The sequence below is a fragment of the Falco punctatus genome, assembly GCF_963210335.1.
Source record: "Falco punctatus genome assembly, chromosome: 3".
Classification (NCBI taxonomy): Eukaryota; Metazoa; Chordata; class Aves; order Falconiformes; family Falconidae; genus Falco; species Falco punctatus.
The window spans coordinates 93,585,614-93,598,086 of NC_137582.1; the positions used below are offsets into that span (position 1 = coordinate 93,585,614).

Sequence of the window (12,473 nt, forward strand, 5' to 3'; positions counted from 1 at the left end):
TCAATTTCCCTCATCTTGCTAGTGTGAGACACACACAGACCATAGTAGTGACAACCTAAAACAAAATGTGACAAGTAAAGCTTTGGGGTGCATATGCTGCAGAGGATTTGGTTTTGCAATTTTCTAAAAACTAATAATAGGAAGAAATCATCTCTTTTGAAAATTGCCTGCATCCTGCTCACATGTTAAATTCAGTTTGCATAATTATTCGTATGTGTAACCTGTCATCCTGAATCACCAACAGCGAACCCATTTTCTGATTCTTGTAAAATAAGGAAAGGCATTAAAGAAATATCTGTTCTGCACAAGGATTCTGCTTGTGGAGGTTTAAGTGTTCTTTACATTTTGTCATTCCATACTTAAATGCTTAGTGTACGTTTTGCGCTTCGTCTGTTCTCGGCTTATTGGGTTCTCTGTAGTTTTCCATTTCTAAGTGTTGTTACTCTTTAACAAGTGTATAGCTTTAGGAATGCTCAGGGTCTGCCTGAAAGGAAAAATCAAAGTCTTTTCTCCCTCTTCTGAGTATTGGACAAGTAAGTAGAGCCTTTCTTTTCTGTTTCTCTTTAGCTTACCTACTGTTCTTTAAATTTAGGTACTGTTTTTACCTTGCTACACTACCCTGGTGTTTGATTATTTGTTTTACACCTTGGGGTTATGATTTATATAATATAGTACTTAAAGGGGAAAAAAGTGAAGTTTACTCTAGAAAGTAAAGTACTGGATTTCACCAAGAATCACTGCAACTCAGGCAGTTTCCCCAGGTGAAGAAGGAAACCCAGCAATTTAAAGTGGCGCTGGAGAGCATGAAGACTGTTTCAAAACCACCAGAAATCTGCTTAGGTAAATTGCTGTACATGGCAGTTGGGATCTTTTCATTTCCTAGGGAGCACAGACTTTCATGATGCACTATCTAAGTAGCATTTGCCAGATGATACAGATTAGCTCATAAGTCCAAGAAGTGTAGAAATATGAGGACATTCCTTTGTAGCACAGCAATGTCCAGGTCATTATGAGCAGTTGTACTTGGCCAAGAAATATGAAGCATCATTGGTGTTGTCTTGGAAATCTCTATGTTTTTTAAGAGGGAGAAAGAAAAAAATAAATACAGCTTGTTAGGCAGGATGAAGAACACTTTCAGGTGTTGCGTGTGTCTGTAAGATTTGTGATGCCAGCTTATTTTGGTTTTAGTCATATTCAGGTGTTCTGGAGATTCTGCTATTTAAACAATAACTCTTTGGAATGGTGGATTTAATGAGCAGAAAAGGAAATACAATCAACAGTACTTTATATGAGATTTTTTTGTCTAAGCTGAAATAAAATGTTGGGTGCAATTTGTTTCCATTGTTATGCTATGTATTTGGAAGAAATACATCTTCATATTGCTGCAGTCTCTTTCCACATACTTGCATTCTTTATTTTAATATAAATCTTTTATATGAATTGTTGATGTGTGCAGTATTTTACTCAACTGAGCTATTTATCTTGGCATTATTATTAAGCATAATGAGAAAAACCATGCAAACCAAACCGTAAAGGAGGAGGAAACCTGACTTCTGAGGATGGCAGACACTGAGTGCCTGCAGCAACCAGTGCCTTCTGCAGGAATTGCAGGTGCTCAGCACTGCTCAAGAAGAGATTCTCAGTATTTGCTGAGAAGTTGGTTTTCTGCTGTGACTTATACCGGTTTATTGCCTGTTCCTTGCAGGCATGGTAGATATTTTTTAGAAAAGTGCATGATTGGTAGACGCAGTCTGTTCGTTGATGGTTTGTTTTTTGAGGTCTGTGTCTTCTCTGCTTTTTTTACCCCTGCTACAAATAAACCTGACAGAGTGATTCTGCCTGTGGGGTGGGAGATTTGGATAGGAATGACAGACAGAATATGGACAGCCCGTGCAAAATGCCGTCCTAAGTGTTGGTTATTAGGTTTAGTGTGAGAATCCCCTTTACTTACCATTTTGGTGATTCCAAATCACTGGATTCCTTCCCCAGGACACAAGCTTGCTTGTTTTTTATAGAGAACACCAAAACATAATAAACGGATGCCCCATTCATTCCCCTTTGTGTCACAATGGTTCTCTGGTAGCAACTGCTCAGATGGAAAAGTAATACCAGAAAAAGCATTTCTTGGCTTTTAGGTGTTTTCCAGTGATACATGTGTGTTTGAAATGGGAGGAGATTAGCACCATGAAACTAGCTAGCTCAGTAAGCCATTGACTGGGAGTTTGGGGAAGAAGCATGAGGAGAACGTGTGTTTTTCCACAGTAGACCTGGAACTGCTATAGGAACATGTCAGGCTAATCTCTTCTGTACACTGGTGCTTTCAAAAGAAGATTTTACAAAGCTGAGATACGGGAGCGAGTAGTAGAGAGACATCACTTTTGGTGGTTCTCTCTGTGAGTCCTGTTTGTTCAGTGGGAATGAGAAAATATTTTTGACTAGTCAAGCACAGAGCAGAATCAACGTGTGTGTGTTGGTGAGTCCAGTCAGCTGCACTGTCTGTAGGCAAATCTTCCTTGTGGCCAGTGGTGACTTTTGCCTGGGCTCTCATCCCAAATGAAAGAGCAGGGCTGGGACCAGGGCTCCTAAACACAGCTTGGACATCAAACATTTCTGTCAGCCATGACAAATTAAAACCTCTAGGAATGGAAAGGAACCAGGCTGGTTAGGAAGTACAACTGGAGGAAAACAGGGATGGCTGTGGGAATGTTTGGGCAATCCTTCCCATTCCCCCAGCCCTAGAGCCCCAGAAGGCTTGCATAGTACTGCTGCCATGCCTAAGAGGAGTTGTATCTAAGGCAGCGTAGACAGAGTTCTCTTCCGTAGCTCAGCATCTTTATGCTGTTCTTCATACTTGCTTTAAAATGAGAAATCACTAACTAGAAGAAGAAAGGAGATTTGGTTTGGTAATATTGTCATTACCACAATGCCACAAAAGAAGCAATTTTCTTAGAGAAAAGACCTATGCTATACCTAACCATCCAGCTCAAGTATGCTGTCTCCCATGATGGCAAACAGCAAGTGCACAAACAGCAGAGCAGGTATGGTAACAGTGTGATCCCTCTCTACTTCTGCTGATCCTGCTTAAAGCCATAAGCAAGCTGCTGAACCAAAAATGCGGTTGGATTGCTCTGTTTGGTAGTGACTAGAGGATCTGTCCACCATGAATTTGTTCAGTTCCTTCTGGTTCCATGTAACAGATCCTTAGTTATAGTATTGTCCTGATTTTGGCTGGGATAGAGTTGATTTTCTTCCTAGTTTTGGGTTTAATGTGAGACTGATGTGGAGAACACACTGATGTTTTAGTTGTTGCTGAGCAGTGCTTACCCCAAGTTGAGGTCTTTCCAGGTTCCCATGCTCTGCCAGTGAGCAGGTGCACAACCTGGGAGGGACCAGAGCCAGGGCAGCTGGCCCGAACTAGCCCAAGGGGTATTCCATACCACAGAACATTGTGCTCAGTATATAAACGGGGGGGCAGTAGGCAGAGAGCCACTTGAGGACCAGCTGGGCATCAGTCAGCGAGTGGTGAACAATTGTATTGTGCATCATTTGTTTCTTCTGGGTTTTAGTCCTCCTTTGTTTTTTGTTATCTCCCTTTTCATTGTTGTTATTATTGTTGTTGTTATTATTATTTACTTTTTTCTCGTTCTCCTTCCCATCCCACTGGAGGGGAAGGGGTGGTGAACGAGCGAGAGTATGCGTGGTGCTGAGTTGCCAGCTGGGGTTAAACCATGACGGTCCTTTTTGGCACCCAACATAGGATTGATTTAACCCCAGCCGGCAGCCCAGCACCACGCAGCCACTCGCTCACCCCCCTACAGTGGGATGGGGGAGAGGATTGTAAAGGTAAGAGATAAAGACAGTTTAATCGATAAAGCAAAGCAAACCACGGAATTCACTCACCACTGCCCGTGGGCAGGCGGGTGTTCAGCCATCCCCAGGGAAGTATTGCTCCATCATGTGTAACAGTGACTTGGGAAGACAAACGCCATCACTCCGAACATACTCCACTCCCCTTTTCTAAGCTTCTACTTTATACGCTGGGCATCATGTGGTCTGGAATACCCCTTTGGTCAGCTGGGGTCAGCTGTCCCAGCTGTGTCCCCTCCCCACTCCTCCTGCCCCCCAGCCTGCTCGCTGGTGGCGTGGGGTGAGGGGCAGCAAAGGCCTTGGCTCCGTGTCAGCACTGCTCTGCAACAGCGAAAACATCCCTGTGTTACCAACACTGTTCCCAGCACAAATCCAAAGCATAGCCCCATACTAGCCACTGGGAAGAAAATTAACTCTATCCCAGCCAAAGCCAGCACGGGTATGCAGAGTGTGGCAAAAATGCACCTTTAGTTCATTTGAAACCTGATGTCTCCCTTGCTCTCCCTGCGCTTTTCCCGTTGTTTCTGTGAGAAATGAGGAAGGGCGTTTCCCTTCCCACACTGAAATAATTTTGAAGGCATTTGGGTCATTTGAAGGCACTCATGTGATATTCAAACTGAGGACAGAGCATTCTCACTCATGAGCAAAGAAAATCTCTTCCACTCGGAGTCTTCCATGTACAAGCAGAGTGCCTGAAATCCAGGGAGCACATGATGTTCCCATAGACCCAGGGTGTTCTCTGTACCTGTATGTGAGCTTGCAGAGGTGGAGGGCTGTGTTGTGGGGAGCAAGCTGCCGTCCAAAAAGGGCTGATTATACTCGTGCGTTCATTCCTGGAGTAGCTTGGAGCACCACTGGAGGCTGACGCCCTTCTGCCATTCCCCACAGGAGGACAGAGCAGTGCATCAATCCCAGACTGGTCCATTCGCTTTGGTTTTAAGAACTTAATCCCAGAACATATCCGTATATCTGTTATCAGACTTTATGGAAGTTCTCTGTTGAAATTTCTCCATTTTCTCCTTTGGATATATATGTGCGTGTGTGTGTATACTTGTACGAATATGTAGAACTTACTATATATAACTAAGAAAAAAATTGACTTGGTGAAGGGAATGGTAGAAAACTTATCATAATGCAACATTGTGACTGCGAATTTCAAGCCATGACAGCCAAGAAATTCAAAATTATGTTTCCTGCAGCAACTGTGATTTGTCTATGCTGATCATAAGTATGAAAATGTAAATCTAGAAGCATACACACTAATAAAGGAAACTTCATTATGTGCAAGGGGGCTAAGTTGCAGTTGTAAATTTGCAAATTTGAATTTCATGCCTGTTATGTGTTTAAATTTTGTATGATAACACTGAATTAATGTAGTTTCACCATGGAATATATTAAGAAAGGCTTAGCTACTACAGCACTGTAGCTTTCATTTCAATGAGAATATGACGTTGCATTAAAACTGTATAGTTTATGTACATATTTCTCCCAAACATGGGCAATGCAGGACTGTTAAAACTTGACAGCCACGATGCTGCTAAATCTCATATTTTTCTGACATAGGCTGGTGATGGCAGTAAAGCGTGGCTGGCTTTTTGGCTCCTATGGAGTTGCTAACCCAGTTTTTAGTACATGTCATCGTTAACCTTGTATTTGTGTCACTGTTGTCAAAATACAAGTACAGCTTTTTTCTCCGCCGTGTTTGTCGCTCATTTGTTGTGTCCCCCCCATCTGCAGCTGGCAGCAGGGAGGGAACCGAGGGAACAGCCAGAGCACAAAACTTCTGTCCACTTGGCATGTTACACTCATGGTTACTGCATCTGACAAAATGTATGGTTGGGGGTTTTTCCTAATGCCAAATATTTGTGGAAAGTGCCGAGGTTCATCTCATTTTTTGGGACTCTGGGCTAAAGATACTGGTTGGCCTTGTGCTGGTTTATTCGCTGGCACTGGCTGTGCATTATCCCCAACTAGTTTTCCTCTGGAGATGGGTGCTTCTGCCACGTATTGTATTTTCTTTCCTGTGCAGCTGTGTGGTTTCTGGATCAAGGCTAGCTGGTGATCCTTTGCTCTGTGTGGATGAACAGAGACTGTTCTTACAGTTACCACTTGATTCCTGCTGCCAAGGTGTGCAGAGTAGTGCCCTGGTGTGGCAGTGTATGCAGAGACCAAGTATCTGCTGTTTTATGCTGACAGATGAGTTGGTGGAACTTGTTTAGGACAGCTGTCTCCCAATGCCTCAAGCTGCTGCAATACTTCAACATATTTTAGCATAAAACACTGAGAGAAGCGATTTTCAGCTGGCCACAGCAGGCTGTGAACAGGAGCATGTTTGTTTTATTATGTTTGGTTTATCATGTTTATGGATGTGATTACTGCAGGGGCAGTAATCTTGGACAGGAGGGTAGAGAAGAGGGCTGGGGATGAGCAATGCCCTATACTGTCACAAACCCATGTAGAAAAGTCACAGCCCTGAGCTTTCAGTGATGTTCCCCTCAGACGCATCTAGGTATGGATAAGGTAGGCTGGCAGAGCAGGATACAGCACTGGTGTCCAGCTACTCATTTCTACAATAAAATTAGCATCCTGAGAGAGAAAAGCTTGTAATTTTAGTGAGCACTTGGCTTTGTTACTAACCAGAGAAAGAAATGTGACTAATGACTAGTAAACATGTATCATTGAGGGTGGACCATTATAAGCTTCCATTTTATTATTTAAAAAAATGGTAGTAATTTAGTGCTCCTAAATGCTTTCACCTTGGATGATTGAAAAGTGCAGTGTCATTATTTGCAATATTCCGTACAACGCGGGCTCACTGGAGTCGTATAGATAGTGTAATCGCTGGGAAAGCACTCCTGTTTTCCAAGGCTGTTGAAAAATGTCAAAGATAGTGCACTGCAGTGTTTGAAATGGAAAGTAAACAGAACATTTAAAGTGGCACTGTAGTGACAAAGATCTGATGGGACCAAAGAAGTGACGCAGAGTTGTCTGTGCGTCGGCAGTACTGTCTGCCAGGCCTGGCCAGCACTTTGCTGCAGCATTCTGCAGGTGGGATCAGCTCTACCTCTCCCTAAGCATCTTTTCACTTCCCCAAAAACCGAAGGGAGGTGCCTGGGCCGTGGAAGGAGGGACAGCGCAGCTTCCAGCCTCGAGCAGCATGCTAGGAGTCGGCCAACACACAGGCAGTGGAGCCAGCCGGTGTCCTGTTAACTTCTTGGAGCACAGTGCGGGAGCACGCCTAAGTTGTGAAGAGAACGTAGCTGGAAGTGGTGGCTGGAGGTGATAGTAGAGCAAAAAATGTAGTTGGAAGAACACATTGCTCTCAAGAGAACCCTTTAAAATGTCTGTAAGTTCATAAGGAAATGTTCTTCGGGGCTGCTGCCTTGAACTGGGAAAGGGATCAAAGTCCATGGGCTTTAGACAGCTCTGTTGTTAACGGGCAGGAGAGGCCAGGAAAGGAGGACAGTGATGGCAGTGGGGTCTGTTGGACCCCACGGTATGTATCTGCTGAGGTGCCTGAATACAAACTTAGTAACTTCATTCTGACCTGCCAGTTGGAGACTGTTGTCGTATCCTCTTCACGTTTTATGTGTAGCTAATGAATAATTATATAGCTTATATAGCTCTACCACAATCAGATCAATACATTGGAGAACAAGGAATTTTATCCTTATACTAACTTTAGTGTTGATACAATACTTACTGCAGTGATGTTGCAGCCAGGTGGTGAAGGGACAGTACAATACGGGATTATTGCCTTGCTTTTTACCCGAAAAGATTTTTCTGCATTATAAGGCTCTGAGAAAAAGTAGGTACCTAGAAATAAAAAAAGAAATGCTTATTGTTTTAAGCATTTCTCCTTCTAGTCTTTGTAACACACACAAGCATACACACAGGCATGCACACACAAAATTATGAGATTTCTGTGTCCAGGCTAGTAACACCATGGATTGAGTCAAAGAAACAATTTTCTTATAGACTCAATAATCCAAGAGGGCTGGACCCTATAATTTATTACATCTTTGAGCAACTTTGCTCACATGGAATTTGATGACAGTGATAATGTAAGTCAGACTGTTCCAGGTGTACATCTCATTTTAAGTGGGAAAGAGTGTGCTGTTTTCATGTGCCTGACATAATCCTGCTGCTTTTGAAATTGATAGCAAATACTCACTCACTATGAGTTGTGGGTACTCTGCTTCTTTCAGGGTTTAGGATGTTACTGAGTTACTTGAACATGTAATTATTTTTCTTTAGTGTCCTTGTACCTGTGGGCATGAAAGTAGGCACCTGCCCAAATGGAGTGGTTGTGCTTAGGCTCATGCGCCACATCTTCTGGTTGAATAATTAAATGTTCTGAAGCTGGGAGTTCAGTGAGTTTTAGATTAGTCCCTGCAAGCTTTGAAGTGTGTTCAGGAGGTTGCTGAAATACGACAGTGGTAAAATAGTGGTAAACAGGGGTGAGGTGAGAATATAGGGGTCTACTGCAGGCTGTAACTTTATTTGTGCTAACACATGTATCAGGTTGTTGGCTGAGGAGTATCTCCAGCATTTGCAGCTGTGAATTTTGTGTAGCAGAGGAGATGTTTACATTTCATTCATTAGTGTTTTATCAGAAACTCGTGTGGTAGATTTATTGTGCAAGGTTTTTTTAATTTGGTGTACAGAATATGAATTCATCTGACAAGTTCTTTAACAAGTTGGATAATCATTTGTGATTCACAATTTTATTCGCTGGGGGGTATTAATTTAAAACTTGCACTGTATTCCTTATCAGATATTTATTGACTGGTTTACACTGTACAGAACAGGATTTGAGTAAATCGGCGTGCTGTAAATTGCCCTTTTAACAGGTTTATTGCTTTAGCAGGTACTAATTTAGGATTTCACTGCTCCATCATAAAACATTCCCAGGCATGGAATACATTTTTGAGTGAGGCAATACACGGTATAGACCAAGGTGTACACATCAGCTGTCATATACATATAAGGAAAATAAGAAAAGATATTTTCTCCTGCAGGGCCTGGCAATCTTACGCAAAAGTACTTATTTCAACTTCAGTGTGTTAATGGAAGGCAAAAGTAAGAGATTGCATGACCCAGAGGGCCTGAAAGAAGAGCATTACCATTTTCTTTTCTACAGAGTGGGAAAATATCTCAGAAAAGCAGAGATCTCAAACCCAGTGACTCCAGGGAAGTTTCACCAAAACTGAAAAATTAATAATTGTCTTGTTTTGTTTCCGTTTCTCTTCCTGTTTTTGCAAATAACGAGTTGCACTGTTCTGACACAAGATGAGGTCTTTCTGTCTGCAGCAAGGATGTCCCTTTATGTTTAAGAGTCCACTGGGGTACTTATGGAGTTAATAATTATGCTAATAGCAATACTTTTTTTGTTGTTGTAGATGTTTGGATGCCTATAAAAAACATTGAGAAGCGAACTAATCTGTATTTATAAGACAAACTGTGTTTTGTATTGTAACCTTTTAATAAGAAGGCACTTACTGATAAGACTTTCTTAGAAATTGGATAGTACCAATAATAAATATTGTGCTATATAAGAATGCTGTAAAATGCATACAAATTTTATACCTGAATGTATAAGAATTCTTGAATCTGTAAAAAATCTGAAAAATGCTTTTAAAAAGTACAATTTTACCCAGTGTATAATCATCTTGAAATTATCTCTCCCATTTAAACAGCTCCGATCCAAAAGTGTATTCAGGCTCATAAATGCTGGTTTTAGCAAACAAAACAAGTTTTTTCTTCTGAATGAATGAATGAGAGTGGTTATGAGGGGACCTTTAAAAGACATCTTGTAGTATAAAATCTTGCATCTCAGTTGTTTATGAGGTCAGTTTGCACTTCAAAAAGCATTTCAGAAAGCTTCTAAAATGCGTGCTCTGTGTGTTTCACAAGTTCCAAACAGTTATAGGTATACCTACCAAGTCCAGCCACTTACAAAGGTATGTTTTTTAATTTTTTTAGCCACTCAGCAGATATCCACCTTTGATCAATGACATCTCCTTCTGGCTGCCTTCTGAGACATACTCGAAGAATGATTTCTATGATTTGGCTCGAACCATTGGTGGAGACGTGGTAGAAAAGGTTGTCCTAGTGGATGAATTTACCCATCCAAAGTAAGTACAACTTTTAACACATTGTTCCTGTGGCCAGAATATAAATATCTGCATTCTACATACCAAGAAATTTTTGATTCTTAGGCAGTTTGCACATTTCATTTTTTAGCTCCAAAACATTTTTACAACACTTTCAAGAATATTTTTACTTAAAAAAATCTTATATTTCAGTTTTATACTACTACTGAGCTTCTGCTATTCAGACCACAACCCCAATATGCTGTGCTCAGTTAATCACAGCAGCTGTAAACAACTGTTTTCCTCAATGCATCTGCCAGTGCATGACACTCTTTTCCATAACATGTCTGATGTTTTGGTCCTGCTCTTCACTGAGTGACTGGTGTTTGTCTTCTTGTTCTCTTACTTTCTTTTTCTAGTCCTGATTTACTAGTATACCTTTACTGTAAATGTCAGGGCTAATAATGATTTGTTGCAGAATAGTAGCGTTGGTGTTCAAGAGGCAGGAAAAAAAATCAACTTCATCCCTTTCTTTTTGACACTTATCTATGCTTTGAACAATCTCTTGGGCTTCAAAATACTTTCTTGTGGATATAGCCACACTGACATGACACCTGGTGCAGAGGTTACTTTTCCAAATGATACTATCATTTGTGTCAAAAACTGACAAGTATCAGCGGTTACATATGCACTGTTTTTCAATTTGTTGTTTGCAAATCAAAAAGTAAAAATGCTGCTGGCTACTGAATTTTCTGAAACTGGGGTTTAAAATAATTTCTCTTCTTTGAGACTTTTTTTTTTTTTTTTTTTGTACCAAAGAAAGGCAGGTAGTAAAACTAACTGCAGTGGTTCTTGAAGATGATAGGAGAATGCTTCATGTTGTGCTCCATCATGTATAGACGACTTTTCTTTCTACATTCAAGTATTTGGCCCTGTTCTTTTTAACTTGATGTGTGTCGCAGATCAGATGGATAGATTATTGTATGGCCTAGTTCATGGTCGTTCAATGGATTAATATTTATTAGGTTTTTTTTCCTTTTTGTGTGGTGTTATATGAGACTGTTCCTGGTGTGTGAAGAAACAGAAATGCCAATGGAGTTTGTGTGGGTATCTGAAAGCTTTGAGCAGTTAATTCTAGAGTGGTCCTCACACGCAAATCATGCAAAAGGATCTTAACCCTATACTCAAAACAGTGTTTCCAGCAGGGGAATATAGGCTCGGATAAGATAATGAGTACTATTCATTGTAAAGAACAAGACTGTATCTTACAGAGAAATTCAAAAGCAAGTTTGTTGCAGGTATGGATAACTTCTTATTGTCACCTAGGCTGAACCATAGTATCAGTTAGGACAAGTGCATAGACATTGAAGTCTGCTCACACAGATCCTGCTGAAAATATATTTAATTGTCTTCTATCATAATGGTTCTGATACAGTACTATCAACATTTTTGATGAAAACTGAGATGTTAGACCCTTTTGGAACTGGTCCTTTCCATTCATGCATGTGGAATGTTTGCTGTATGTATAATACCTCTGTGTTCATAGCCACTTTTTGTCTACATTCTTCCCGGTGATAACAGACATGCAATCATCTTTGTTGTTGCATCTTCTCTTGGGGGAAAATTCTGTGTGTAGTGTAAGCAGCTGTTCCAAGGCTGAAGGTTTGGAGAAATCTGGTTCCCTGCTCCCTCAGACAGAGGCAGTATTACTCTGTGATTAATTTTGCAGTCCACTGGAGGAATCCGCATATACTGGGAGGGCCTCACCAGCAGCACAGCATCAGTCATGGCTCAGTTCAAGGGTCATGTTCCTCTTCTTTACTGAGAATATTATCTTCCATACTAGTAGAGTGATGAGGCAGGGACAGGATTCACTGCTCTGGATTTCTTACTGTGGTTTTTTCCCTCCTTTGATATGCTTTGACACATCCTGAACATATACCGGGGGGAGAGTTGTTCAGTACAAGATCATTTCTTCATCAGCAAGGAATACACCTCTGGTTCCCTTTGTGACTTCTGCAAATAGATAGAAAGGGTGACTGCTCACTGAGAATTGCCACACAGATTAGGACTTTCCTTGCATTGTCCTCTAAAGCCATTAAACCCTCACTCAGGGGACCTCCAAGTACGTTTTGACACTACAAGGAGGAAACATTTCTCACCTTCATGTCTGAAGAATTTGGGTAGTAACACTAATGGATTGTTCGTAAGTGATACTTTAGTCCTCTCAGTTTGTTCAACTGCAACAACAATGAAATAAATCTTTTTTAATGCCCCATTAAAAACCAGTAATTCCAAGGAGATGATCTACCTCATTAAAAAGAGTTGTAGATAAAGACTATAACATAATGGTTATTTCACCCTTTCATCTTAGAACAGGGTGTGGGCAGATATGCAACTTTTGGGGACAAATGACGTAAGCCATGTAAGTTATTTTTTCTGTTCTCTACAGCCTTTGGAAGACTGACTGACTGAGAAGAGTGTTTTGCTTAGTCTTAATTCCAAGCTAAT

The 12,473-nt window shown here is 41.0% G+C and overlaps 1 protein-coding gene across 7 annotated transcripts in view; it reads left to right on the plus strand.

The window, feature by feature from the left end:
• FARS2 (phenylalanyl-tRNA synthetase 2, mitochondrial) overlaps positions 1 to 12,473 on the plus strand; it is a 249,520-nt gene that overhangs the window by 159,258 nt on the left and 77,789 nt on the right. For all 7 annotated transcript variants that reach the window (XM_080379973.1, XM_080379969.1, XM_080379975.1 and 4 more), the window contains one exon: positions 9,853 to 10,004. In XM_080379973.1, coding sequence (XP_080236099.1) covers positions 9,853 to 10,004 — 152 coding nt within the window. The remainder of the gene's footprint in view (positions 1 to 9,852; positions 10,005 to 12,473) is intronic.